The 27,417-nt window shown below is 45.2% G+C and overlaps 1 protein-coding gene across 3 annotated transcripts; it reads left to right on the top strand.

Annotated features, from left to right (window-relative positions):
• The first annotated feature begins 110 nt into the window (after positions 1–110).
• Positions 111–27,417, top strand: LOC121582349 (coronin-1C-A-like). 3 transcript variants are annotated; one of them, XM_041898077.2, is made up of 11 exons: positions 111–1,671; positions 17,225–17,424; positions 21,818–21,940; positions 24,060–24,189; positions 24,382–24,563; positions 24,717–24,836; positions 24,977–25,081; positions 25,298–25,443; positions 25,601–25,658; positions 25,854–26,099; positions 26,368–27,417. In XM_041898077.2, the coding sequence occupies exons 1-11, from the start codon at positions 309–311 to the stop codon at positions 26,485–26,487; spliced, it is 2,793 nt and encodes a 930-aa protein (XP_041754011.1). In that variant the 5' UTR covers positions 111–308; the 3' UTR covers positions 26,488–27,417. The 3 variants fall into 3 exon arrangements, with proteins under 3 accessions (XP_041754011.1, XP_041754013.1, XP_041754012.1); XM_041898079.2 differs by lacking the exon at positions 111–1,671 and adding an exon at positions 6,074–6,237; XM_041898078.2 differs by lacking the exon at positions 111–1,671 and adding an exon at positions 6,074–6,237 and having other exon boundaries at positions 17,218–17,424.

The following is a 27,417-nucleotide window of genomic DNA, read 5'->3' as shown; positions in this document are numbered from 1 at the left end:
CTTCTACTGGAAAAGCAAAAGCAGTTTCCTCGTCCACTGACACATGCACCTCCGTCACCAAACATCAACATTTAGCTCCTGAACAGTCTCAGAGTAAAACTGAGGCTGTTTTCCACGATGCTAAGGAAGAACTTGCTGGTAGTTGTTCTTCTGTGAAGGTAGAGAAAGAGCCAGTCCTTCAGACTGCAATCATATCTCCCCCACCAATTCAGATTCTGAGTGTTACTGAGAATGCCAAAACATCTTTTTCTGATGAGACTGTTAATTTAAGGGCTGGTAGAGAAACAAACATCCAATCAGCTGCCTCTATGTCTAAAAAAGAGGTCAACGTTAATGTCCCCACTCGCTCTGCCCCCAAGATGCCACAACTCATAACTGCCTTGTCCTCATACTTATTAGAACAATGCAATGTGATTCCCTCACCTTCTCTGTCTGTGCCAACTTTAGAGGACAGTGATGGGCAGAGGCAGGTTGTTAGCATGCAGAGGGAGAGCCAGCCTGTCTGTTACACTGCTGTCATCACCCCACCACCCATCATTCACCTTCTGCCTGAGAGGGAAATGGAGAGCACAGTGCCAACACAACAAAACAACAGTATGGATTTCACCCAGACAGAGGACAAAGCGACCTCAGGTGCCTCTATAGATCCTTCTGTTCGAGGGGAGAGGCTTAAACCAAAGGGGCCTCCTCCACCTGTCCCAAAAAAGCCCCAAAATCCCTTCGTTAAGATTCCAGCTGCAAAAACATGCTCTTTGGATGAGCAGAAGATAGGTGATGATTACCACCACAAAGAGGAGAAGAAGAAGAGCAGGAGACATTCGCATCAAGTCAACAAGGAAAATGCTTGTGACACAGCTCCTCACGACGTGTGTGTGTTATGGGACAACACAGGTGCTGCTTACACTGTACCATCCAACATGTACACGCCAGATAATTTTTATCCAATGGACGATTTTTCACAACGACAAAGGACACCAACTAGAGAGGAAAAGTATAGAAATATTATAGATTTTGATGCTTGGGCACAAATGGTCAAACGTGCTGCAGAAGAGGAGGAACCAAAACAACTTCACATGTTGGCCGGACAACCTTTTTTGGAAAAGCAGGCTAAACTCAAAGGTCCACCACCTCCTGTACCAAAAAAGCCCCAAAAGCCATTTGTTCAATTAGAAACGGTTGCAATCTCAGAAGACATAGCTTGGCCTTCAGATGACGAGGAGATACGAGAACTAGAGCTGGCCTTGTGTAAGAGAATGGAATATGATGATGATGATGATGATGATGACCCTGAACCCCAAGCTGACACGGTCAGCACAGATGTCTGTTGGAAGAACTTTGGTGACCACAGTGACAGTAGAATCCATAGTGGTCTTGTTGAGCGTAGTTATCGTGATACTGTGTCTGAGCATGAAACTGAGACATACAGGCCTGTGGCTGCGCTCATAAAGGAGACCAACCAGATGCACCAGATGATCAGACATGCAGACCGGACAAAACCCCTTGTGGCCAAGTCTATGATCAGACACGCAGACCGGACAAAACCGCTCACGGCCATGTCCATTGCCGGGGCTGTGGACCAGGGCCAGAGCCTGAAAGTATCACAGATGAAGAAGGCCTTTGATGTCACTAAGAAGCCTGCTGAAAAACCACCAGAGTCTGAACCCAAAAAAGGTAAGAAGGTGCTTTGGATCAATGTTCTCTCTGTCTATATGTCTTTCTCAAATCAAATGTTGTTTGTCACATGCTTCGTAAACAACAAGTGTAGACTAACAGTGAAATGCTTACTTGTGGGCCCTTTCCAACAATGCAGAGAAAAAAATAGAAATAATAGAAAAATAATAACACAAGGAATAAATACACAATGAGTAACTATAACTTGGCTATATACACAGGGTACCAGTACCGAGTCTGTGCAGGGGTACGAGGTAATTGAGGTAGATATGTACATATACAGTAGGTAGGGCTAAAGTGACTAGGAAACAGGATAGATAAACAGTAGTAGCAGTGTTCATGTACATGATGAGTCAAAAGAGTTAGTGCAAAAAGGGTCAATGCTATAGCTATTGGTTAACTATTTAGCATTACATTTACATCATTTAGCAGACGCTCTTATCCAGAGCGACTTACAAATTGGTGCATTCACTTTATAGCCAGTAGGATAACCACTTTACCATTTTTTTTTTTTTTTTTTTGTGGAGTAAGGGGGGGGTTAGAAGGATTACTTTATCCTATCCCAGGTGTTCCTTAAAGAGGTGGTGTTTCAAATGTCTCCGGAAGGTGGTGAGTGACTCCGCTGTCCTGGCGTCGTGAGGGAGCTTGTTCCACCATTGGGGTGCCAGAGCAGCGAACAGTTTTGACTGGGCTGAGCGGGAACTGTGCTTCAGCAGAGGTAGGGGAGCCAGCAGGCCAGAGGTGGATGAACGCAATGCCCTCGTTTGTGTGTAGGGACTGATCAGAGCCTGAAGGTGCAGAGGTGCCGTTCCCCTCACAGCTCCGTAGGCAAGCACCATGGTCTTGTAGCAGATGTGAGCTTCAACTGGAAGCCAGTGGCGTGTGCGGAGGAGCGGGGTGACGTGAGAGAACTTGGGAAGGTTGAACACCAGACGGGCTGCGGCATTCTGGATGGGTTGTAGGGGTTTAATGGCACAGGCAGGGAGCCCAGCCAACAGCGAGTTGCAGTAATCCAGACGGGAGATGACAAGTGCCTGGATTAGGACCTGTGCCGCTTCCTGTGTAAGGCAGGGTCGTACTCTCCGAATGTTGTAGAGCATGAACCTACAGGATCGGGTCACCGCCTTGATGTTAGCGGAGAACGACAGGGTGTTGTCCAGGGTCACGCCAAGGCTCTTCGCACTCTGGGAGGAGGACACAACGGAGTTGTCAACCGTGATGGCGAGATCATGGAACGGGCAGTCCTTCCCCGGGAGGAAGAGCAGCTCCGTCTTGCCAAGGTTCAGCTTGAGGTGGTGATCCGTCATCCATACTGATATGTCTGCCAGACATGCAGAGATGCGATTCGCCACCTGGTTATCAGAAGGGGGAAAGGAGAAGATTAGTTGTGTGTCGTCTGCGTAGCAATGATAGGAGAGGCCATGTGAGGATATGACAGAGCCAAGTGACTTGGTGAATAGCGAGAATAGGAGAGGGCCTAGAACTGAGCCCTGGGGGACACCAGTGGTGAGAGCACGTGGTGCGGAGACAGCTTCTCACCACGCCACTTGGTAGGAGCGACCGGTCAGGTAGGACGCAATCCAAGAGTGAGCCGCGCTGGAGATGCCCAGCTCGGAGAGGGTGGAGAGGAGGATCTGATGGTTCACAGTATCAAAGGCAGCAGACATGTCTAGAAGGACAAGAGCAGAGGAGAGAGAGTTAGCTTTAGCAGTGCGGAGAGCCTCCGTGACACAGAGAAGAGCAGTCTCAGTTGAATGACCAGTCTTGAAACCTGACTGGTTTGGATCAAGAAGGTCATTCTGAGAGAGATAGCAAGAGAGTTGGCTAAAGACGGCACACTCAATAGTTTTGGAGAGAAAAGAAAGAAGGGATACTGGTCTGTAGTTGTTGACATCAGAGGGATCGAGTGTTGGTTTTTTGAGAAGGGGTGCAACTCTCGCTCTCTTGAAGACGGAAGGGACATAGCCAGCGGTCAAGGATGAGTTGATCAGCGAGGTGAGGTAAGGGAGAAGGTCACCGGAGATGGTCTGGAGAAGAGAGGAGGGGATAGGGTCAAGCGGGCAGGTTGTTGGGCGGCCGGCCGTCACAAGTCGCAAGATTTTATCTGGAGAGAGAGGGGAGAAAGAAGTCAAAGCATAGGGTAGGGCAGTGTGAGCAGGACCAGCAGTGTCATTTGACTTAACAAACGAGGATCGGATGTCGTCAACCTTCTTTTCAAAATGGTTGATGAAGTCATCCACAGAGAGGGAGGAGGGGGGGGAAGAGGATTCAGCAGGGAGGAGAAGGTGGCAAAGAGCTTCCTAGGGTTAGAGGCAGATGCTTGGAATTTAGAGTGGTAGAAAGTGGCCTTAGCAGCAGAAACAGATGAAGAAAATGTAGAGAGGAGGGAGTGAAAAGATGCCAGGTCCGCAGGGAGTCTAGTTTTCCTCCATTTCCGCTTGGCTGCCCGGAGCCCTGTTCTGTGAGCTCGCAATGAGTCATCAAGCCACGGAGCTGGAGGGGAGGACCGAGCCGGCCGGGAGGATAGGGGACATAGAGAGTCAAAGGATGCAGAAAGGGAGGAGAGGAGGGTTGAGGAGGCAGAATCAGGAGATTGGAGGGAGAAGGATTGAGCAGAGGGAAGAGATGATAGGATGGAAGAGGAGAGAGTAGCGGGAGAGAGAGAGCGAAGGTTGCGACGGCGCATTACCATCTGAGTAGGGGCAGAGTGAGTAGTGTTGGAGGAGAGCGAGAGAGAAAAGGATACAAAGTAGTGGTCGGAGACATGGAGGGGAGTTGCAGTGAGATTAGTAGAAGAACAGCATCTAGTAAAGATGAGGTCAAGCGTATTGCCTGCCTTGTGAGTAGGGGGGGATGGTGAGAGGGTGAGGTCAAAAGAGGAGAATAGTGGAAAGAAGGAGGCAGAGAGAAATGAGTCAAAGGTAGACGTAGGGAGGTTGAAGTCCCCCAGAACTGTGAGGGGTGAGCCATCCTCAGGAAAGGAACTTATCAAGGCGTCAAGCTCATTGATGAACTCTCCAAGGGAACCTGGAGGGCGATAGATGACAAGGATATTAAGCTTAAATGGGCTAGTGACTGTGACAGCATGGAATTCAAATGAGGAGATAGACAGATGGGTCAGGGGAAAAATAGAGAATGTCCATTTGGGAGAGATGAGGATTCCTGTGCCACCACCCCGCTGACCAGATGCTCTCGGGGTATGCGAGAACACATAGTCAGACGAGGAGAGAGCAGTAGGAGTAGCAGTGTTTTCAGTGGTAATCCATGTTTCCGTCAGCGCCAAGAAGTCGAGGGACTGGAGGGTAGCATAGGCTGAGATGAACTCTGCCTTGTTGGCAGCAGAACGGCAGTTCCAGAGGCTGCCTGAGACCTGGAACTCCACGTGGGTGGTGCGTGCAGGGACCACCAGGTTAGCAGTCTTATGGCTTGTGGGTAAAAGCTGTTCAGGGTCCTGTTGGTTCCAGACTTGGTACATCGGTACCGCTTCTATGACTTGGATGGCTGGAGTCTTTGACATTTTTTAGGGCCTTCCTCTGACACGTCCTGGTATAGAGGTCCTGGATGGCAGGGAGCTCGGCCCCAGTGATGTACTCTCTCTCCCTCTTGCTCGCTCACTCTAGTTTGTGTGTCACTCACTCACACACACACACACACACACACAGCCACACACACGAGGAACCTGAGCCCTTTGAAACTATCTACTGTACATGTTAGAATGTGTTAGTCATGCCTTTGGGTTCAGCCGTACTGTACATAGAATTACATGTCGGTGGGAAGTTTCATAGTGTTGGCAATAGTGCCTGATAAGTTGCTGACCCTTACAATGAAAATAAAGAAGATACAGATTGACTTAGGGCAAATATCTGAGAGATGTGGTAAGAAGGATAGCATGACTGGAGACATTTGGAACTGCCTGCCCTGCAGTTTTCAGAATCACCACTTGCAGGCGCACTAAACAGCTGAGTATTGGCACATTATTGTACACATTATTAATTTGCTGTTGGTTTTGATTGTGCCTTGAAGTTTAACTGTAGTCTATGTCCAATCTAGCAGGGCTATGCAGTTGCATGTTTATGTCAATTAAAAAGTCAATTAGACTAAGTGTGTGACATTTTATGCTGGTCGCATGTACAGGTTGTCTGCAGCAAATACTGAATCATTTCTGAGACAATTGGCATTGTTCCTCCAAAACGACCATGATCTAGGCCTAGTTGTCTTTTTATTATAGGCCTACTTGTAACAGTGTTGGTGATGCTTTCATAGACCCATTAATAATTTCCAGTGGAGAAAAATGTTTTTTTAAATTAAGAGTATCTTTATCATATAAATTAGACAATTGATATCTTTCTGATATGGGTTTTCCTATAATGCCTCATATGGAAGAGGCGGGGATGAAACAGGGCGTTGCTTCCGGTTCATAGAATTGCAGTCTGGAGGGAAAGAATACTCGAACGGCTGAACGAGTGTAACAAGGGAAAATCCTAACAGACGAGGGCTAAACTACCATATTCATGTTTTCAGATTGATTACCTCGTGTTCACGGAAAATTTCGCATAGATTTAGGAGGTAAGGAAAATGGACCGGTCTGTATTTGCAGTAAACATCTTGCTGTTAGCTAGCCTACCCGGCTGTGCACCGTTTTGAATGGGAACAGCCAGAGCCATGGATCAAATCTGCACTTGCGTCATAATAGCTCACTGACGGTGGTCTATGCTCCAAATTCTAGACGGTAGCATCTTCATGTAAATTCCTGAGCATCATTGTCTATCCATTTATTAGACATCGCTGTAGCAAGTCATTATTAACCTCTTATTTTTCCTCCTGGGTGGGGAACTGCCTTTGGAAATTATTGCTAATGAATTGCACATAAGGAAGTAGCTAGCATTTTTGCTTGCCACACAATGCATGGCTATTGTCCACCTTTAGATTAAGGAATGAAGAGTACATAAGGAAGTAGCTAGCATTTTTGCTTGCCACACAATGCATGGCTATTGTCCACCTTTTAGATTATGGAATGAAGAGTAGCCTGCTATGTTCTATGACTATGATCAAATGTGTTGGTTTATTAATACTGTACTTACATTTCTACTCTGATCAATCATCAATAACCTGTATAATCAGAAACATGCATGCAGATGACGGCAGCCTACAGAACCCAGTCATCTAGCTAATAGCTAGCTACATTGCTTAGCTAGCTAGCTACATGCTCTGTGGCAGACAATGATGTGTCCAATGATATGCATCAATGATGCCCAGTCTAATAGCTAGCTAGGCCATGAACCTATAATAGATGCCACTGGTGGGGTTGTCTCAGTTCAAGACTAGTTATCAGTCGGTCTACTTCACCTCTACTATTCTTACTAGGAAAGTAAGCATATGGCCTACCTTTCTGACCAACATTTTAATCATTTTGAACACACCTGCAATAATTTGGTTACAATGTGGCCTTAAGTCGACCTCACAATACCTAGCACCTACTATAGCAAATGGTTTGCATTATTGGTCATGTCGCTTTTGCTTGCTATAGTGGAGGAAAAGTTTTTTTCCGAGAAGGCAGGGAATTTAAGCTACAAAGTTATTGCATGTTGATGGATTTTATTTTATTTATTTAACCTTTATTTAACCAGGTAAGCCAGTTGAGAACAAGTTCTCATTTACAACTGCGACCTGGCCAAGATAAAGCAAAGCAGTGCGATTTAAAAACAACAACACAGAGTTACATATGGAATAAACAAAACGTACAGTCAATAACACAATAGAAAATCTATATACAGTGTGTGCAAATGTAGTAAGTTATGGTGGTAAGGCAATAAATAGGCCATAGTGAAAAATAATTACAATTTAGTATTAACACTGGAGTGATAGATGTGCAGAAGATTATGTGCAAATAGAGATTGGGGTGCAAATTAGCAAAATAAATAACAATGTAAATAACAATATGGGGATGAGGTAGTTGGGTGGGCTAATTACAGATGGGCTGTGTACAGGTGCAGTGATCGGTAAGCTGCTCTGACAACTGATGCTTAAAGTTAGTGAGGGAGATAAGTGTCTCTAGCTTCAGAGATTTTTGCAGTTCATTCCAGTCATTTGCAGCAGAGAACTAGAAGGAATGGCGGCCAAAGGAGGTGTTGGCTATGGGGATGACAAGTGATCTGCTGGAGCGCATACTACGGGTGGGTGTTGCTATGGTGACCAATGAGCTAAGATACAGTGGGGATTTGCCTAGAAGTGATTTATAGATGACCTGGAGCCAGTGGGTTTGGCGACGAATATGTAGTGAGGGCCAGCCAACGAGAGCGTACAGGTCACAATGGTGGGTAGTATATGGGGCTTTGGTGACAAAACGGATGGCACTGTGATAGACTACATCCAATTTGCTGAGTAGAGTGTTGGAAGCTATTTTGTAAATGACATCGCCGAAGTCAAGGATAGTCAGTTTAACGAGGGCTTGTTTAGCAGCATGAGTGAAGGAGGCTTTGTTGCGAAATAGGAAGCCGATTCTAGATTTAACTTTGGATTGGAGATGCTTAATGTAAGTCTGGAAGGATAGTTTACGGTCTAACCAGACACATAGGTATTTGTAGTTGTCCACATATTCTAAGTCAGACCCGCCGAGAGTAGTGATTCTAGTCGGGAGGGCGGGTGCAAGCAGCGTTCGATTGAAGAGCATGCATTTAGATTTACTAGCGTTTAAGAGCAGTTGGAGGCCACGGAAGGAGTGTTGTATGGCATTGAAGCTCGTTTGGAGGTTTGTTAACACAATGTCCAATGAAGGGCCAGATGTATACAAAATGGTGTCGTCTGCGTAGAGGTGGATCTGAGAGTCACCAGCAGCAAGAGCGACATCATTGATATACACAGAGAATAGAGTCGGCCCGAGAATTGAACCCTGTGGCACCCCCATAGAGACTACCAGAGGTCCAGACAACAGGCCCTCCGATTTGACACATTGAACTCTATCTGAGAAGTAGTTGGTGAACCAGGCGAGGCAGTAATTTGAGAAACCAAGGCTATTTAGTCTGCCAATACGAATGTGGTGATTGACAGAGTCAAAAGCCTTGGCAAGGTCGATGAAGACTGCTGCACAGTACTGTCTTTTATCGATCGCGGTTATAATATCGTTTAGGACCTTGAGCGTGGCTGAGGTGCACCCATGACCAGCTCGGAAACCAGATTGCATAGCGGAGAAGGTACGGTGGGATTCGAAATGGTCGGTGATCTGTTTGTTAACTTGGCTTTCAAATACTTTCGAAAGGCAGGGCAGGATGGATATAGGACTGGAACAGTTTGGATCTAGAGTGTCACCCCCTTTGAATAGGGGGATGACCGCGGCAGCTTTCCAATCTCTGGGGATCTCAGACGATACGAAAGAGAGGTTGAACAGGCTAGTAATAGGGGTTGCGACAATTTCGGCTGCTAATTTTCGAAAGAAAGGGTCCAGATTGTCTAACCCAGCTGATTTGTAGGGGTCCAGATTTAGCAGCTCTTTCAGGACATCAGCTATCTGAATTTGGGTGTGGGGGGGGGCATGGGCAAGTTGCAGCGGAGGGTGCAGAGCTGGTGGCCGGGGTAGGGGTAGCCAGGTGGAAAGCATGGCCAGCCGTAGCAAAATGCTTATTGAAATTCTCGATTATCGTACATTTATCGGTGGTGACAGTGTTTCCTAGCCTCAGTGCAGTGGGTAGCTGGGAGGAGGTGCTCTTATTCTCCATGGACTTTACAGTGTCCCAAAACGTTTTGGAGTTAGTGCTACAGGATGCAAATTTCTGTTAGGAAAGCAAAGGCTAGCTTTTTCAAACTGCTTGTGTATATTGGTTCCTGACTTCCCTGAAAAGTTGCATATTGCGGGGGCTGTTCGATGCTAATGCAGTACGCCACAGGATGTTTTTGTGCTGGTCAAGGGCAGTCAAGTCTGGGGTGAACCAGGGGCTATATCTGTTCTTAGTTCTGAATTTTTTGAATGGGGCATGCTTATTTAAGATGGAGAGGAAAGGCACTTTTGAAGAACATCCAGGCATCCTCTATTGACGGAATGAGGTCAATATCCATCCAGGATACCCGGGCCAGGTCAATTAGAAAGGCCTGCTAGCTGAAGTGTTTTAGGGAGCGTTTGACAGTGATGAGGGGTGGTCGCTTAACCGCGGACCCATTACGGACGCAGGCAATGAGGCAGTGATCGCTGAGATCCTGGTTGAAGACAGCGGAGGTGTATTTAGAGGGTAAATTAGTCAGGATGATATCTATGAGGGTGCCCATGTTTATGGATTTAGGGTTGTACCTGGTAGGTTCCTTGATGATTTGTGTGAGATTGAGGGCATCTAGTTTAGGTTGTAGGATGGCCGGGGTGTTAAGCATATCCCAGTTTAGGTCACCAAGCAGTACGAACTCTGAGGATAGATGGGGGGGCAAGCAATTCACATATGGTGTCCAGGGCACAACTGGGGGCTGAGGGGGGGGTCTGTAGCAAGCGGCAACAGTGAGAGACTTATTTCTGGAAAGGTGGATTTTTAGAAGTAGAAGCTCAAACTGTTTGGGCACAGACCTGGATAGTATGATAGAGCTCTGCAGGCTATCGCTACAGTAGATTGCAACTCCGCCCCCTTTGGAAGTTCTATCTAGACGGAAAATGTTGTAGATCAGAATGGAAATTTCTGAATTTTTGGTAGCTTTCCTAAGCCAAGATTCAGACACTGCTAGAACATCAGGGTTGGCAGAGTGTGCTAACGCAGTGAATAACTCAAACTTGGGGAGGAGACTTCTGATGTTAACAAGCAAGAAACCCAGGCTTTTACGGTTATAGAAGTCAACAAATGATAGCGCCTGGGGGGTAGGAGTGATACTGGGGGCTACATCATCAGAAGAACAGAGGAGGAATAGAATAAGGATACGGCTAAAGGCTTTAAGAACTTGTCTTATAGTGCGTTGGGTACAGAGAAAAGGGGCAGATTTCCGGGCGTTGTAGAATAGATTCAGGGCATTATGTACAGACAAGGATATGGAAGGATATGAGTACAGTGGAGGTACACCTAAGCATTGGGTAACTATGAAAGAGAGCATCACTGGAGGTACCGATTGAGCCGGTCTCCGCGTGAATGGGGGGTGGGACAAAGGAGCTCTCTGAGGCTGGTTGAGCTGAACTTGGGGCTCTACAGTGAAATTGTATAATAAGAACTAACCCAAACAGCAATATACTAGGCATATTGACATGGGAGAGAGGCATAACGCAATCACAAGTGTTATTCGAGAGGGCTAAGACAACAACTGGTAATGGCGATGAAAGTTTGGGCTGAGGCTAAACAGATAAACAGGATGGGGTACTGTGTAAAGGAACAGTCCAGCAGGCATTAGCTGTGTAGCTGAGTGATCATAAGGTCCAGTGAACAGCACTAAGTAAGTCCGGGAGCAGATCATAGGCTGCTAAAGCACAGGCGAGCAGGAGGCACGGCTGTTGATTGCGCGTGCTAGAGGGCCGGGGCTAGCAGATGGATCTTCGTGGTCGTCGCAACGGGAAGCCTGTTGAAACCACATCAGACGATTACATCGGCACACCAGTCGTGATGGATCGGTGGGACTCCGTGTCAACACTAGGAGGTCCCGTCCGGTTGACAGAGAGGTAGATAGCCGGGAGATGGGCCTGGCTCGAGGCTAGCTCAAGGCTAACTGGGGCTAGCTTCGGACAGTGGTGATTAGTCAACAACAACAACAACAGCCACTCGGTTGCAGCTAGCTAGTTGCGATGATCCGGTGTTAAGGTCCAGTGTTTCCGGCAGAAAATCAGATATGCTCTGGCTCGATAGCGCGATGTGGAGACTGTGCAGACTGGCTGATAATTGTCCAGGCTAGAGCTGGCTGGTAGGTAGTGCAGGCAACGGACAATGGTGAAGACCGCTAACGGTGGCTAATAGCAAGTAGCTAGTTAGCTGGCTAGTTTCAGCCAGAGGTTCTGGATAAAAATAAATAATATAATCTGTTCCACATTGGGTGAGGACACTATAGAAAACACGAACGCACTGCTATGCCATCTTGGATCAATCTATGGGTGAAGTTGTACAATTTAGGATGTAGATAGACATTCATTCATCATCTATAAGGGGTGAGAAGATATTATATGCAAAGTAGCAGAAGCTTTTATCCAAAGTGATTTAGTCATGCATGCATTTTTTTGTAAAGGTGATAAATGACATTGCAAGCCCCATGCTCTACCAACTGAGCCACAGGACCGATATACATGATTGACTTCTGTTTAGCAGCAGAGTATGTTTGAGTCTAAAAGTTGCTGACATAACTGTGACCTATCAATGCCATGTGTTGTGTATCGTAAGGATGTATGTATGACCCTTCCATTCCAGTTACAGCTGCAACTAACTCGGTAAGAAGAATGGAAGGGTGATTCCATCTCTCTAATTGAAGTACAGTGAAAGATGCTATACACTCAGTAAAAGGATGAAGAAGACCAAAGGTTCATATGGGTATGATATTTATGTTGGAGTGGTGCTACCCCAGAGTCATTCCTTTTTGTGCCATGCTGCTCTCTGTAAAGTAGGTCATCATGTTGAGAGAAATTAGGCATGTGAGGTATGGAGCACATCTTGTTGAATGGTTCATGTGTGTGAGAGGAGAGCCTCTACAGAATGAATCATCAGGGCTGCAACTAGTAATGGAACTAAATGTTTGTCAAACCCTGCATGTCCTTCTCTGGCTGCATCATGCGGTTGTAGTGATGCAGGCTGTTGTCATAGCCTATGTCCTGTACCCAAGGCTTCGACCCAGGAGAATATTTGATCCAGGAGAGATGGTCTTGCTGTGCTAATGCCTGTTCCTGCTCCAAAATAGATTGATGTGTGACTAGGAGAGTCAATTCAGCACAAATGAAGGAGAACCTATGTGTAGGCTAATATGATTTATATGAAATATAGTGTTGCTATATATGCAGATGTTTCTGTCACTGGCCCCATTTCTTCAAAAAGATGCAAACCCATGACCTGAGACGGGCTTGGTTGAGCTCAGTCAGAAGAAGAATGTAACACCGTAGCTCTAGCTGTCATTCACACACGTGTGAGAGAGAGGACAGCCCAGCGATACATGTACCAGCTCCTTGTATAATGAAAATGACCTAGAATAAACATCTGTAACTGAAAGGCCATCTCTTCCCTCAGCATGTAGTTTACGCACTCTCATTCATCTTTTTCACCACAGGGATGGCTTCTGTGTTACTCAGATCAGGACTGTTGTTTCTGTCTGTTCTACCATTCAAAACAAGAACTCAGAGCTCCTAACAACAATCTATCAGATTCTACCCAGTGCTTACGTCAGGTCAGTTGATAGGCTATTCACTGCATTCGAGATTGCGAGCTCATCAGTCATCAGTGAACATTCTGAATAGATGTTAAAGGTAGCAACGTGGGTTAATAGTAAAAGTGCATGGAATGACTGATGGCATGCATTTGTGCTGTCCGTATTCTTATAGCCATGTCTATTATCACTGTCTGCCATGAATATTGTGGCCACTAGATACAGTTGAAGTCGGAAGTTTACATACACCTTAGCCAAATACATTTAAACTCAGTTTTTCACAATTCCTGACATTTAATCCTTGTAAAAATTCCCTGTTTTAGGTCAGTTAGGATCACCACTTTATTTTAAGAATGTGAAATGTCAGAATAATAGTAGAGAGAATGATTTATTTCATCACATTCCCTGTGGGTCAGAAGTTTACATACACTCAATTAGTATTTGGTAGCATTGCCTTTAAATTGTTTAACTTGGGTCAAATGTTTCGGGTAGCCTTCCACAAGCTTCCCACAATAAGTTGGGTGAATTTTGGCCCATTCCTCCTGACAGAGCTGGTGTAACTGAGTCAGGTTTGTAGGCCTCCTTGCTCGCACACACTTTTTCAGTTCTGCCCACACATGTCTATAGGATTGAGGTCAGGGCTTTGTGATGGCCACTCCAATACCTTGACTTTGTTGTCCTTAAGCCATTTTGCATCATGCTTGGGGTCATTGTCCATTTGGAAGACCCATTTGCGACCAAGCTTTAACTTCCTGACTGATGTCTTGAGATGTTGCTTCAATATATCCACATCATTTTCCTTCCTCATGATGCCATCTATTTTATGAAGTGCACCAGTCCCTCCTGCAGCAAAGCACCCCCACAGCATGATGCTGCCACCCCCATGCTTCACGGTTGGGATGGTGTTCTTCGGCTTGCAAGCTACCCCCTTTTTCCTCCAAACATAAAGATGGTCATTATGGTCAAACAGTTCTATTTTTGTTTCATCAGACCAGAGGACATTTCTCCAAAAAGTACGATCTTTGTCCCCATGTGCAGTTGCAAACCGTAGTCTGGCTTTTTTATGGCGGTTTTGGAGCAGTGGCTTCTTCCTTGCTGAGCGGCCTTTCAGGTTATGTCGATATAGGACTCGTTTTACTGTGGATATAGATATTTTTGTACCTGTTTCCTCCAGCATCTTCACAAGGTCCTTTGCTGTTGTTCTGGGATTGATTTGCAGTGTGAGGGCTGCGGGGTCCCATGGTGTTTATACTTGCATACTATTGTTTGTACAGATGAACGTGGTACCTTCAGGCGTTTGGAAATTGCTCCCAAGGATGAACCAGACTTGTGGGGGTCTACAATTCTTTTTCTGAGGTCTTGTCTGATTTCTTTTGATTTTCCCATGATGTCAAGCAAAGAGGCACTGAGTTTGAAGGTAGGCCTTGAAATACATCCACAGGTACACCTCCAATTGACTCAAATGATGTCAATTAGCCTATCAGAAGCTTCTAAAGCCATTACATAATTTTCTGGAATTTTCCAAGCTGTTTTAAGGCACAGTCAACTTAGTGTATGTAAACTTCTGACCCACTGGAATTGTGATTATAAGTGAAATAATCTGTCTGTATACAATTGTTGGAAAAATGACTTGTGTCAAGCACAAAGTAGATGTCCTAACCGACTTGCCAAAACTATAGTTTGTTGAAGTGGTTGAAAAACAAGTTTTAATGACTCCAACCTAAGTGTGTGTAAACTTCAACTGTAGACTAAAGGAAAGATACACTTCTGCATCCACTTCCTGTTAAGGAAACTAAGCAGGAAACCACCAGTCATCAAAAAACATCACATGAAGGATGGTGGTAGGATCAAAATCAATTGAATCCAAATGCCAATTGCCAACAATAGTGAGTTTTTGCATGGGTGGCACGTTGGCAAAATGCCAACTGCACACAGTATCTCCTCTCAAGAGGATCTACCAGGTCAAGGGGGTGTCAAGTACAAAGTTTTCGGGCACTATGCTTGTCATACTTGATGAAGTGAACGATCTCAGGGAGTCTGAGCTAAGGGGCCTGGGTGGAACGTAGCCCATAAGCATCAGTTCTATTACTGCCTGTCCTGGCTCAGCCCTGGCTAATTTCACAGTACTGTACTGTGGCTATTTACTGCATTCTGTTGGTAGCTATGGGAGACACAAGAAAGCCTTTGATGCTAACCCGTAATTGATTAAGCTCTTCTGATGGGAGCCTGCTCCCTGTGATGCGTGATGGGAATCTATCATCTGTTGTTATGGAAACATCTATACGCTAGCTAGACAGCGCTCTCGTGGGACTTTGTTTGTGGCCAGCTTACACCAACATTCAGCTTTCCAAAGTGAGCATTGGGCAATGTGAATAAAGGCTGCCTAAGTAGGCTAAAAAGAAGGGCGGTGGATGAGATGCAAAGTTTTGTCAAAATACCTATTAGGCTAATGCTAAAGTTCATAGTTCATACACACAAACTCAGCCAGCACCTCGTGTGATCAGATGCACAGAAAAGTATACATGTAAAAGTCTGCCTCTATTCTGACTGGATGCCAGCTCTGCCATTAGGCTTGATCCAGCTTAGATCAACTGTGTTCTACCGTTTTGAGGCAGAGATGGGGATAAATCTGACTTTGTCAGAGTCAATGGGAATGTCCTATAAAGCTTTGGAGCTGTGGCTTCACATCAACTGAGCCTTAGTTTGGGTAGTACACCACACCAGTATTTGTTTTTAGTGTGGTGTACACTCATAAGAGCGTGTCTAACGAGAATGTGAAGTTTGATATTTGTATATACCCTACATGACCAAAAGCATGTGGTCACCTGCTCGTCGAACATTTAATTCCAAAATAATGGGCATTAATATGGAGTTGGTCCCCCCTTTGCTGCTATAACAACCTAAACTCTTCTGGGAAGGCTTTCCACTAGATGTTGGAACATTGCTGCAGGGACTTGCTTCCATTCAGCCACAAAAGCATTAGTGATGTTGGGCGATTAGGACTGGCTCGCAGTCGACATTCCAATTCATCCCAAAGGTGTTCGATGGGGTTGAGGTCAGGGCTCTGTGCAGGCTAGTCAAGTTCTTCCACACCGATCTCGACAAAATATTTCTGTATGGACCTCGCTTTGTGCACAGGGGCATTGTCATGCTGAAACAGGAAAGGGCCTTTCCCAAACTGTTGCCACGAAGTTGGAAGCACAGAATTGTCTAGAATGTCATTGCATGCTGTAGCGATTTCCCTTCACTGGAACAAAGGGGCCTAGCCCGAACCATGAAAAACAGCCCCAGACCTCCTCCACCAAACTTTACAGTTGGCACTATGCATTTGGGGAGGTAGCGTTCTCCTGGCATACGCCAAACCCAGATTCGTCCGTCAGACTGCCAGATGGTAATCATTCCAGAGAACGCATTTCCACTGCTCCAGAGTCCAATGGCGGCGAGCTTTACACCACTCCAGCCAACGCTTGGCATTGCACATGGTGATCTTAGGCTTGTGTGCGGCTGCTCGGCCATGGAAACCTGTTTCATGAAGCTCCCGACAAACAGTTATTGTGCTGACGTTGCTTCCAGAGGCAGTTTGGAACTCGGTAGTGAGTGTTGCAACCGAGGACAGATTATTTAGCGGTCCCATTCTGTGAGCTTGTGTGGCCTACCACTTAGTGGCTGAGCCATAGTTGCTCCTAGACGTTTCCACTTCACAATAACAGCACTTACAGTTAACCGGTTCAGCTCTAGCAGGGCAGAAATTTGACGAATTGACTTGTTGGAAATGTGGCATCCTATAACGGTGTCACGTTGAAAGTCACTGAGCTCTTCAGTAAGGCCATCCTACTGCCAATGTTTGTCTATGGAGATTTCTATACACTTGTCAGCAATAGGTGTGGCTAAAATAGCCAAATTCACTAATTTGCAGGGGCGTCCACATACACTATATATACTAAAGTATCTTGATTAAGTCCTGAGGGAAGATGTATGAGGCAAGATACTAACGAGACTAGCAAAGTCTCCACCCCCCTAAACAGAAACTTCGGGCATGTCTATGGGCCAAATGTCCCCTCCTCTTCTGAAATTTGAAAGATGCTATCAGTGACAATCAGGGCACCGGAACAAAGTTCCTTGTTAGTCGTCGCATCCTACAGTCTGTTGACAAACACTGTGCTACCATTTATGTAACGTGCGTCTGTCCATGAGAGATTAGTTACCCTGTCATAGCATCTGTCTGACATATCTCTCTCCCTGTCTCTCCTCCTGATGGCAGATATGTTCAGGCGAGTGGTGCGAGCGAGTAAGTTCCGTCATGTCTTTGGCCAGGCGGTGAAGAACGACCAGTGCTATGACGACATCCGTGTCTCGCGGGTCACATGGGACAGCTCCTTCTGTGCCGTCAATCCCAAATTTGTCGCCATCATCATCGAAGCCAGTGGGGGCGGAGCCTTCCTCGTCCTCCCTCTGCTAAAGGTGAGTGTGTCACTGTCAGCCAACCAGGCAGCGTTATGACTCCTCCTGTCTCTTCAGGCTTGGAACACTTCCTGTCACTGTTGGCCTAGATCTCAGTATTAGTTACATTCAGTCGCTCCATTCTGTTTCAGTATGATTTGATTATTTGTTATTTCCTAAGGATTACTGACAGTATTTGCAGAGGTCTTTCTTGAAATGGCTCATTCCCATGACTTCAACTAAATTAGATTACAATGAGATTTTACTCTGCTGGATATGTATATTTACATTTTAGTAATTTAGCAGACGCTCTTATCCAGAGTGACTTACAGTTAGTGAGTACATACATTTTTTTTTTTTTTTTTCATACTTGCCAATAGAATTTTGTTGGCTCAACAAAATTCATGATCTTCATTATTTGTATGCAGAATGTGAGGGTGCACTGTAGTATCTCACTGCAAAAGGGCTTTCCCACCTCTTTCAGGTTTTCTGACCCTATGAAAGACCAACAACTTCTGGACAACAGTGCTTTACGCTGAATGGATTTTAGGTCACATTTCTAGGTGGTTTAAATTTGGTGAAAGAAAAGTGAATTTGAAAGAAGCTCCCCATGCTCGGGATTGATCAGTCTGACTAGAGAGCCGGTGTTGTAGGTGTGTGTGCATGTGTATAGGGGAGATGTGTGAACAGCCAACAGAGATTGTCTGTGTATATCCACTCTTCTCTCTCCCCCTTCCTCTATTCAGTACCCAAGAGCTTGCTGCTGCTGTCAGCAGATTTGACCATATATGGCAGTCCAGCATTTTGCATGTCAGGCTGCCTACAGGACCATTTCCCGTCTGTCTCCCGATTGGCTGAGGGAAATGTGTGTCGCCTAGTGGATTCTGGGATAGGGGAGTTAAAAATGTTGGGGTGAACTCTACATTTAAATGTATTAAGTAGAATCACTTATATTGTTGAGTGCCATTGACGTTGTAATCATTTATCAATTTACAGCTTTTGCATATATTTCTTTAAGGAAAACATGTTTGAGTTTAAAGGGATAGTTCACCAAAATTACATATTAGTTTCCTTACACTCTAAGCAGTATATGGACAAGGTATGACAGCAATCCATGTTTTGGTTAATGTTTTAGCCAGGGGTTACATTTCTCCGTCACTGCGACGGATTCCAGTCATATGGATTCTGGAGAGGTCGTTTTTGAGATCAGTGTAGATCTGCAATAAAACATCTCCAGGTGGGGGGGGCTGTTTTGAAGATGACGTATGTATTCTCATATTTTATTTTCTCTGTTACGCTGTGTGCGCTGAACTGACATGCATGATTGTTGATGACATTCCAATGTTCAGAAGAAGGGAATTAAATAGTATATAATGAGCTCCACAGCAGCGCTCAACTCAAACAGCAGTGTGTAGCCTACTGTAGCTGCTGGCAAAGCAATTCAAAGCCTATACTTTATCACTCAGGATGGAACTTTCCAGTGCTACTATTTTTGCCATGTAATGTTGTTATTAAAACAAAGTCAGACAACCCCATAGTAGAATAGTTTACCTATTTACCTAGTTGGCTTGTTGTTGTGTGTTCTATGTGAGATCTGGTCCAATGTGTTAATATAATTTTAACAATTTTTACCGATTTATGTTATTGTGCTCATTTCTGGAGGTGGAAATAATATTTTAGATGGTGTCAGGCGTCAGCATCATTTTATTTTAATTAATTTGGGAGTAGAATGTCCTTTTAAAAAGTCCCCAGAACTGAGCTTCTCAGTCCTACATAAAAATTATCCCAGGGAGGACCCCGGACCCACTAAGCAAGGGACTGGAATTGGTAAACTCACAGTTTAATACATGTACAAAATTATCCTCTTTCCCTAAAAGCATGATGGTCATAACTTTCTTACATGAAAGGAGAGGTTAACTTGCCCCCAGACAATCGATCTGAGATCGACTTAAGTTTCAGTCATGGGATTTATTTTACCCCTGGTTTTAGCATTTGTGGCACAAATCCCATTCAAGTCATGGGACCGATATTAGCATTTTTCGTGCATCATGTCCAAAAAATCCGAAAGTATCTCAAATGTATTGTAAAGCTCACAAAAGTCACTTGAGCTGCATTTACACAAGCAGCCCAATTCTGATCTTTTCCCCCACTAATTAGTATTTTGACCAATCACATCAGATCTTTTCACATCAGATCTTTTTCAGATCTGATTGGTCAAAAGACCAATTAGTTTAAAAAAAGATCAGATTTGGGCTACCTGTGTAACGCAGCCTTATAGATTATTTGAACATGATTGGCGAAAAATGCTAGTATCAGTCCCATGACTTGAATGGGTTTTGTGCCACAAATGCTAAAACCTTAGCATTTGGAAACCGTGCCAGCCACTTACAGTAACAAACACCATAGACAAGCAATCAATCACATGTATTTTAATCAGTGTGATTGTTGTAAGGGCATTTGAATTACATGCATCCACGCCCTCTTGTTACACTTGCCTCACTGACCCTAGGGTACTGGATGGGATGCAATGATTCTAGGCCACTTGGTTAAGTAGTTTACATTATATCATATATTTCCTTAATCCCCCTCAAAGAGACTGGTAACTGCTACACTGCTTAAAGGGAAACTGCGAGATTCTGGCAATTAAGCCAATTAAGCTGTTTTTCTACTTAGATTCAGATTCACGAGTTCAGCAACGCATGTCTCCAAACATGAAAATGGCGAAACACCATTATTCACAACAATTAGACTGTATAATCCATGGAACAGAGATGATTGTTTGAGTGAGTATGTAACTCCATGGCTCTCTTTATATTTTCATTTCCCTTTTAATGTGTGTGTGTTTTCAAACATCTGCTGTAACATCTGTTGTAGTCACTTACCTCCAGTCAGTCTGTCCAGTCATGTAGCAGTAGCCTATATACTGGTCAGATGTCAGCCTTCACTGGAAATGAGTGATTGGGGGAAAAAAATGTATACAGGAAAGTATTGCGATGTTATTTTGGACGATATATCGATTCTATTGCTAGAGTAGTATCAATTCTCTAAAAAACGCTAACGTTAGCTAGCCCTAGTCGGCCGTACCTGCGCCAAAACTCTGGTATTTCTTCTCTAGCTTGTTATCCATCTTTTTAAATGGTGAGCCAACATGTTTTCAGCAATTGTATGTCCATGTGGTCAAAACTCATTTTACCCGTGGCTCTCTCTTGTCCCTCTGCAGCAGACATGGTGAGCAATATCTTTGGAACATCAAATCGCAATAAAATTGCAGTATTGAATCGCAATACATATAGAATCGCAATACATATCATATCGTGATGTCCCTGGAATTTCCCAGCCGTACTGGAAACGTGACTGTTACCGATGTCTTGTTCTAGAACTGACATGCATTCCCCCTGAGGGAGAGGCCTGTGTATGGGGAGTCTAATTAGTGAAGATACTCAGTCAACAAATACAAACTATCTCTCCCTCCCTTGATCTGTATGATAGGCTATGTTGTGAATATGAAATTACTGGCTGTTGTTCCTGCTCCTCCTGGTTGTTACCGTGACAACAGCAGTAATGGCAGAGCGGGAGTGCCGGTTAGGCCCCAGGGGGTCAGACCGGTGATTAGATTGCTTCTCACTTCCAGCATCTCATAACTAGGAGTTTTGAGAGCCTGATATTTATATCTAGGATTAATGGCTGATCGAGAGAAACACTGAAAAAAGATCAACATAGCTGCAGACTTAATGAATCATTAACGAGAATGCATACCTTATTTATTCATGCAGTAATGTATAGGCTATCTCTATCCCTATATCTTGCCATAGCGATGACTCTTGGTGGGGGGGAGAACACATTTCTTTATCAGTGTGGTATTAAAAAATGCTGAGGTCAGGGACTAGGCTAGTTGTAAATAGGAGAACCAGTTTCTCACAAAGCCCTTTCATGACGTCATTCAGAGGCCTCAGTCCTGCCATGCACAGAGTCAGTGTCAGCCTGGATTAACCCAAAGACAGAGGAGCAGAGAGAAAGTGGGTCCTCATCACTCATTGATCCAGTGGACAGCAGAGGTCACACGCTGACCCCCAGGTTGCTGATGTCATCTAGAGGCCATCTGATTGGATGAATGGTCTTTTTTAGGAATGTTAGCCTGCGGAGTTTGCAAACGACCACGTATAATCCTGCCTTGGGTATTTGATGATAGTAAAGATGATGAATGGTGTTGAAAGGAAGTAATAGTTTAGAAATGTCAGACATAACAACAATAAATTGTCTGTCTCACAAAGACAGTACCCTAAGGCTGTATTTTCTTCTCCTTCATAAGTCAACCCTTGGTCTTTGCCAGTAGGATTGGGGGCTCAGTTCAGTTTCTCCCGTCTTTGTTACTGAACTCCAGCAATCATACTGAACCTCCTCTTTCTCTCTCCAGACAGGTCGCATAGACAAGGCCTACCCAACAGTATGTGGTCATACAGGTCCTGTCCTGGACATTGACTGGTGCCCTCACAATGACCACGTCATCGCCAGCGGCTCGGAGGACTGCACAGTCATGGTACGTACAGCTAGTTTTCACTGCTTACATCGTCAAAATGGTGTGTCTTACATAGTAAAGTAAAGCTCTTCAACCCCTATAAATTATTTTGCAATGAACTCGGTGACATTTCTGAGAAAGTCTGAGATTCACATGGGATCAATAACCCTGTCTGTGTCTGTCAGTGCTGCAACATTAGCCCCCATGGTGTGCTCTATACACAAAGCTTGTGTCATAGCGTAATCAGAACCACAGCCATATGTAAATGGTGGGGCGGTGAGGTCATCCTGTCAGTGTGTCTCGTGTCCTTATTTGGTCTCAGACTAATAAATAATGCCTGTAGTGAGAGACTGATAAGTCCACTGAGTGGTTCATACAATATGTTATTTTATATGATATGATAGACCTAAACATGAAGTGTAATGCAGACCTTATTCCTCGCCCTTCCTTGTTTCTGCACAAAGGGTGTTTTCTCCCCATCAGCTCTCTGCTGCCACCTTTAGACTAAACACTGTTAGCACATCCTGGTAACTTTAGACAAGCACATCAAAGATTGTATGAAGATGCCTAGAAACTGCTTATCAAATAGAAATCCCTGATCGGGGCCTCCCGAGTGGCACAGCGGTCTAAGGCACTGCATCGCAGTGCTAGAGGCGTCACTACAGACCCGGGTTCGATCCCAGGCTGTATCACAACCGGCTGTGATCGGGAGTCCCATAGTGCGTTGCACAATTGGACCAACGTCGTCCGGGTTAGGGGAGGGTTTGGCCTGGGGGGCTTTACTTGGCTCATCGCGCTCTAGTGACTCCTTGTGGAGGGCCGGGCACCTGCAGGCTGACCTCGGTCGTCAGGTGAACAGTGTTTCCTCCGACACTGGTGCGGCTGGCTTCCGGGTTAAGCGGGCGGGTGTTAAGAAGCGCAGTTTGGCGGGTCATGTTTCGGAGGACGCATGACTCGACCTTTGCCTCCCGAGCACGTTGGGGAGTTGCAGCAATGAGACAAGATCGAAATTTGGGAGGAAAAATCACTGATCACGATGTCATGGCCGAACTGCGCATATGCAGGCCGTCAAATCAAAGGCACTCCTTCGATATAAAGTTGTTATTGACAAAAATGTTAGTGACACTTTCACGAGGTTGTATTAATGTTCAGCTACTTAAAACATTGGTTTGAATCAAGGTTGTGCCTTTAGAAATAGAGAAAATTAACAGCATAAGGAATACTTTTTCACTTCTCTCATTGACTTCTCAAACCCCAAATTCATCCACACCGATCTCAACAAACCATTTCTGTATGGACCTCGCTTTGTGCACGGGGGCATTTGTTGCCATAAAGTTGGAAGCACAGAATCGTCTAGAATGTCATTGTATGCTGTAGCGTTAAGATTTTCCTTCACTGGAACTAAGGGGCCTAGCCCGAACCATGAAAAACAGCCCCAGACCATTATTCCTCCTCCACCAAACTTTACAGTTGGCACTATGCATTCGGGCAGCTAGCGTTCTCCTGGCATCTGCCAAACCCAGATTTGTCCGTCGGACTGCCAGATGAAGTATGATTAATCATAATGAATTAATGAATTTCGACTGCTCCAGAGTACAATGGCGGCGAGCTTTACACCACTCCAGCTGACGCTTGGTGTTGCACATGGTGATCTTAGGCTTGTATGCGGCTGCTCGGCCATGGAAACCCATTTCATGAAGCTCCCAACGAACAGTTATTGTGCTGACGTTGCTTCCAGAGGCAGTTCAGAACTCTGTAGTGAGTGTTGCAACTGAGGACAGACAATTTGTATGCGCTACGCACTGACCGGGGCAGCTCTAGCAGGGCAGAAATTTGACGAATTGACTTGTTGGAAAAGTGGCATCCTATGACGATGCCACGTTAAAAGTCACTGAGCTCTTCAGTACGGGCCATTCTGCCGATGTTTATTTATGGAGATTGGATGGCTGTGTGCTCGATTTTATACACCTGTCAGCAACGGGTGTGGCTGAAATAGCTGAATCCACTAATTTGAAGGTGTGTCCACATACCAAGTAGTGTACCTTTTAGTCCGTTCGTCTCCATATTTAAAAATGAGAAAATTGCTAAAGACAAGTAGCCGCTAATGGCATCATGACTAACGTAATCTCTGTGTCTTCAGGTGTGGCAGATCCCAGAGAATGGGCTGGTCACCCCGCTGGCTGAGCCTGTGGTGGTGTTGGAGGGACACTCCAAGAGGGTGGGCATCGTCACCTGGCACCCCACTGCCCGGAATGTCCTCATGAGTGCAGGTAGAGACAGCTTTGATACTCTGCTCTCACACAAGGAGTATGGCACTTTCAGCATGGAGTACATTTGTCACATCAGCGCTGAGAATATAAGGAATCTTATATATTTTCCACCTTACTGTGGGTCCGCACTCTGCTATGAGAGACAGAGGCATGTGGATTCTGACTGTAGTTTGTTTGTGTCTGTCCTTCCAGGCTGTGACAACCTGATCATCATCTGGAACGTGGGCACGGGCGAGGCCATGATCCAGCTGGAGGACATGCACCCTGACGTCATCTTCAGCGCCTGCTGGAGCCGCAACGGAGCCCTCATCTGCACCGCCTGCAAGGACAAAAAGATCCGCGTAATCGACCCCCGCAAGGAGAAGATTGTGGCGGTGAGTTGGCTGGGGACTCTGGGGGGTTGGCTTGATATGCACTCTCTCTCGTTCACACACTCATTCACAAACACATACACCCCCCTCCTACCAAGACACGTTATTGCTGCTGAAACATGCGATCCTCTCTGACAGACGTGTTGTGTGTTTCAGGAGAAGGACAAGGCCCACGATGGAGCACGGCCCATGAGAGCCATCTTCCTGGCTGACGGAAACATCTTCACCACCGGCTTCAGCCGTATGAGTGAACGGCAGCTAGCCCTCTGGAACCCCGTACGTCACCTCCCAACCAGACACACACACACACACACACACACACACACACACAGACGTTCATGCACTCATAGATGCACATATCCTTATCTAGCCACATGTATATCTAAGCACATTAAATGTATTTCTTTTGTTGACAGAAAAGCATGGAGGAACCAATATCAGTCCACGAGCTGGACACCAGTAATGGAGTGTTGCTGCCCTTCTACGATGCAGACACCAACGTAGTGTACCTGTGTGGGAAGGTGAGGATGATATGCTTGTTAGAGATGTCATGTATTTCCTAAGTCCGTATCTTATCCCTCCAAACCCAATAACACCAATAGTCTCCCATCTGGATGGCGGATTGGTGTGGCGTCCGTCTTTCTGGGAGGATTTGTCATTTTCTATTAACCTGACACTTAAAGTGAAGCTGCAGAGTCTCGCACAGGTTTTCTCAGTAACCTCTCCTCTCTGTTCAGGGTGACAGTAGCATCCGGTACTTTGAGATCACGGACGAGGCTCCATTCGTGCACTACCTCAACACCTTCTCCAGCAAGGAGCCCCAGAGGGGTATGGGGTACATGCCCAAACGAGGACTGGATGTCAACAAGTGTGAGATTGCCAGGTAACAACCATACACTTAGAAAGTGTTTGATGTCTTTGAGACCTTCTCCTTTTGTCCACTAGAGGGAGGACATGTTGCAGTATTTGAGAGAACAATCATAATGCCTTTGATTCTGCGGCTGTACATCCTCATAATATTTGATCTATTTCCCTTGCAGGTTTTATAAACTGCATGAGAGAAAGTGTGAGCCGATCATCATGACAGTCCCCCGAAAGGTTTGTCTCTTTCTTGAATAATTATTTTTAACATTGAAGACATTGATGCTGTAAAAAAGAGTGTAATTGTAGTTCTGATCGGGCAATATTAAGAATGGATTACAATCCATGACTGACTAGAGTACAATCCTAACTGATACCATTATGTCTCTCTCTCTCTCTCCATCCCACACACACACACACACACATGTGCAGTCGGACCTCTTCCAGGATGACCTGTACCCGGACACAGCGGGACCAGACTGTACCATCGAGGCGGAAGACTGGTTTGATGGGAAGAACGGTGAGCCTATCCTGATCTCCCTGAAAAACGGCTATGTCCCCGGAAAGAACCGTGACCTCAAGGTGGTCAAGAAGTCCAACGTCCTGGAGGGAAAACCCGCCAAGAAAGCAGAGAACACCTCACCTGCCCAGAGCAAGGCCTCTCCACAACCCTCTACAGTGAGTAGGACTGGACAGTTACCGTAACAACTGTAACAACAACAACATATTGAATAAAACTGTACTGTAACACTGGCAACAGTCAAGATGTATTAAGATAAACTAAAGAAATCAGCTGCTGGAACACAGTGACTAGATTTGGATCTCAAAGTTCGATATCAGAAGAATCCTGATACATTTTTTGTTGTCATTTTAGCCACCAAATGGTTTGTGACAGAATGTCTCTTGTCATTATTTAACTTGTAGTTCTTTCTCTGCTTAATTGCAGCAAAATGAAGGGAAACTGGAGGAGCTACTGCGAGAGGTCAAGTCGCTCAGGGACCTCGTCACCCTACAGGACCGCCGAATTGCCAAACTGGAGGACCAGATCTCCAAGGTTGCCATCTAAGACTCGGCCCCCGCTCAGGACCATTCATTGGTTGGGAGAGAATCAAATGTGCGGGGCCAGCCACTGGCAAAATTGTAGAATTCGGCTTCATCATTCCGCATGGCATCTTCCCAGCGACGATCCCAAGCACGCATTCCAAGATGAACTTTTTTTTTTCTCATCATGCCTACCCTCTCACTTTCCTCTAAAACACTTAGAGAAAAAACTGTTGCAATTCATAGTCCACTTTTTACTGGGTATGAAACGCATTTAAATATCTGCAATTTTTCTGTTGATGGAAAAGTCTTACCGTTTTTGTTATTGTTTTAAATTGTGGTCTAGAACATTATGTGAAGTTTTTACTTACTGCCATACTCAACAGTTGTATGTAACCATCAGTATTGCCATATTCCCTTGATTTTTGTGCTGCCAAATTTAAATGGTGTGTATGGTTCATGCACCACTTTTACATTTTCGTTTTTTGTGTCTTCTCTCCTGTTGTGCATTCCAGTTTCAGACTATACTATTATAGAATGATTTAGTCAAACTATAGCTGTTACTGTTGCAAAAGAAAGACAAAAGAAATCTGAATTTTTCCGCCAAGCCAACTGCTCGTATTAAGCATCAGGTCACTAAATGTGAAGGAAGTGCTTCTGATCATACTTTTAGCTTCTGCTCTTCTGGGTGTAGATTTGAACTGTGGCGGTGTCTGGAGGCAGTGGGGTAAACTGCAGCTCTCGCTGGTGTAAATGTTGTGTAAGTGTAGTGGTGCCTCTGTGGCTGGTATTAGGGGTCAATCTGAGGTCCCCCTCTCCGGTGCATGTTGTGGCATTTGGAAAGGACCACTCTCTCAGCACTTGTTTCACTCAACCCTTTGACATATAGTTCTGTGCATGCAATAAAGATTTACTCATGCACATGTCTTCTCCACAATAAATCCCTTAAATTCTT

The sequence above is a fragment of the Coregonus clupeaformis genome, chromosome 15, assembly GCF_020615455.1.
Source record: "Coregonus clupeaformis isolate EN_2021a chromosome 15, ASM2061545v1, whole genome shotgun sequence".
Lineage (NCBI taxonomy): Eukaryota > Metazoa > Chordata > Actinopteri > Salmoniformes > Salmonidae > Coregonus > Coregonus clupeaformis.
Note: the sequence above shows the minus strand (reverse complement) of the source record. Positions and strands in the feature narration are given on the sequence as shown.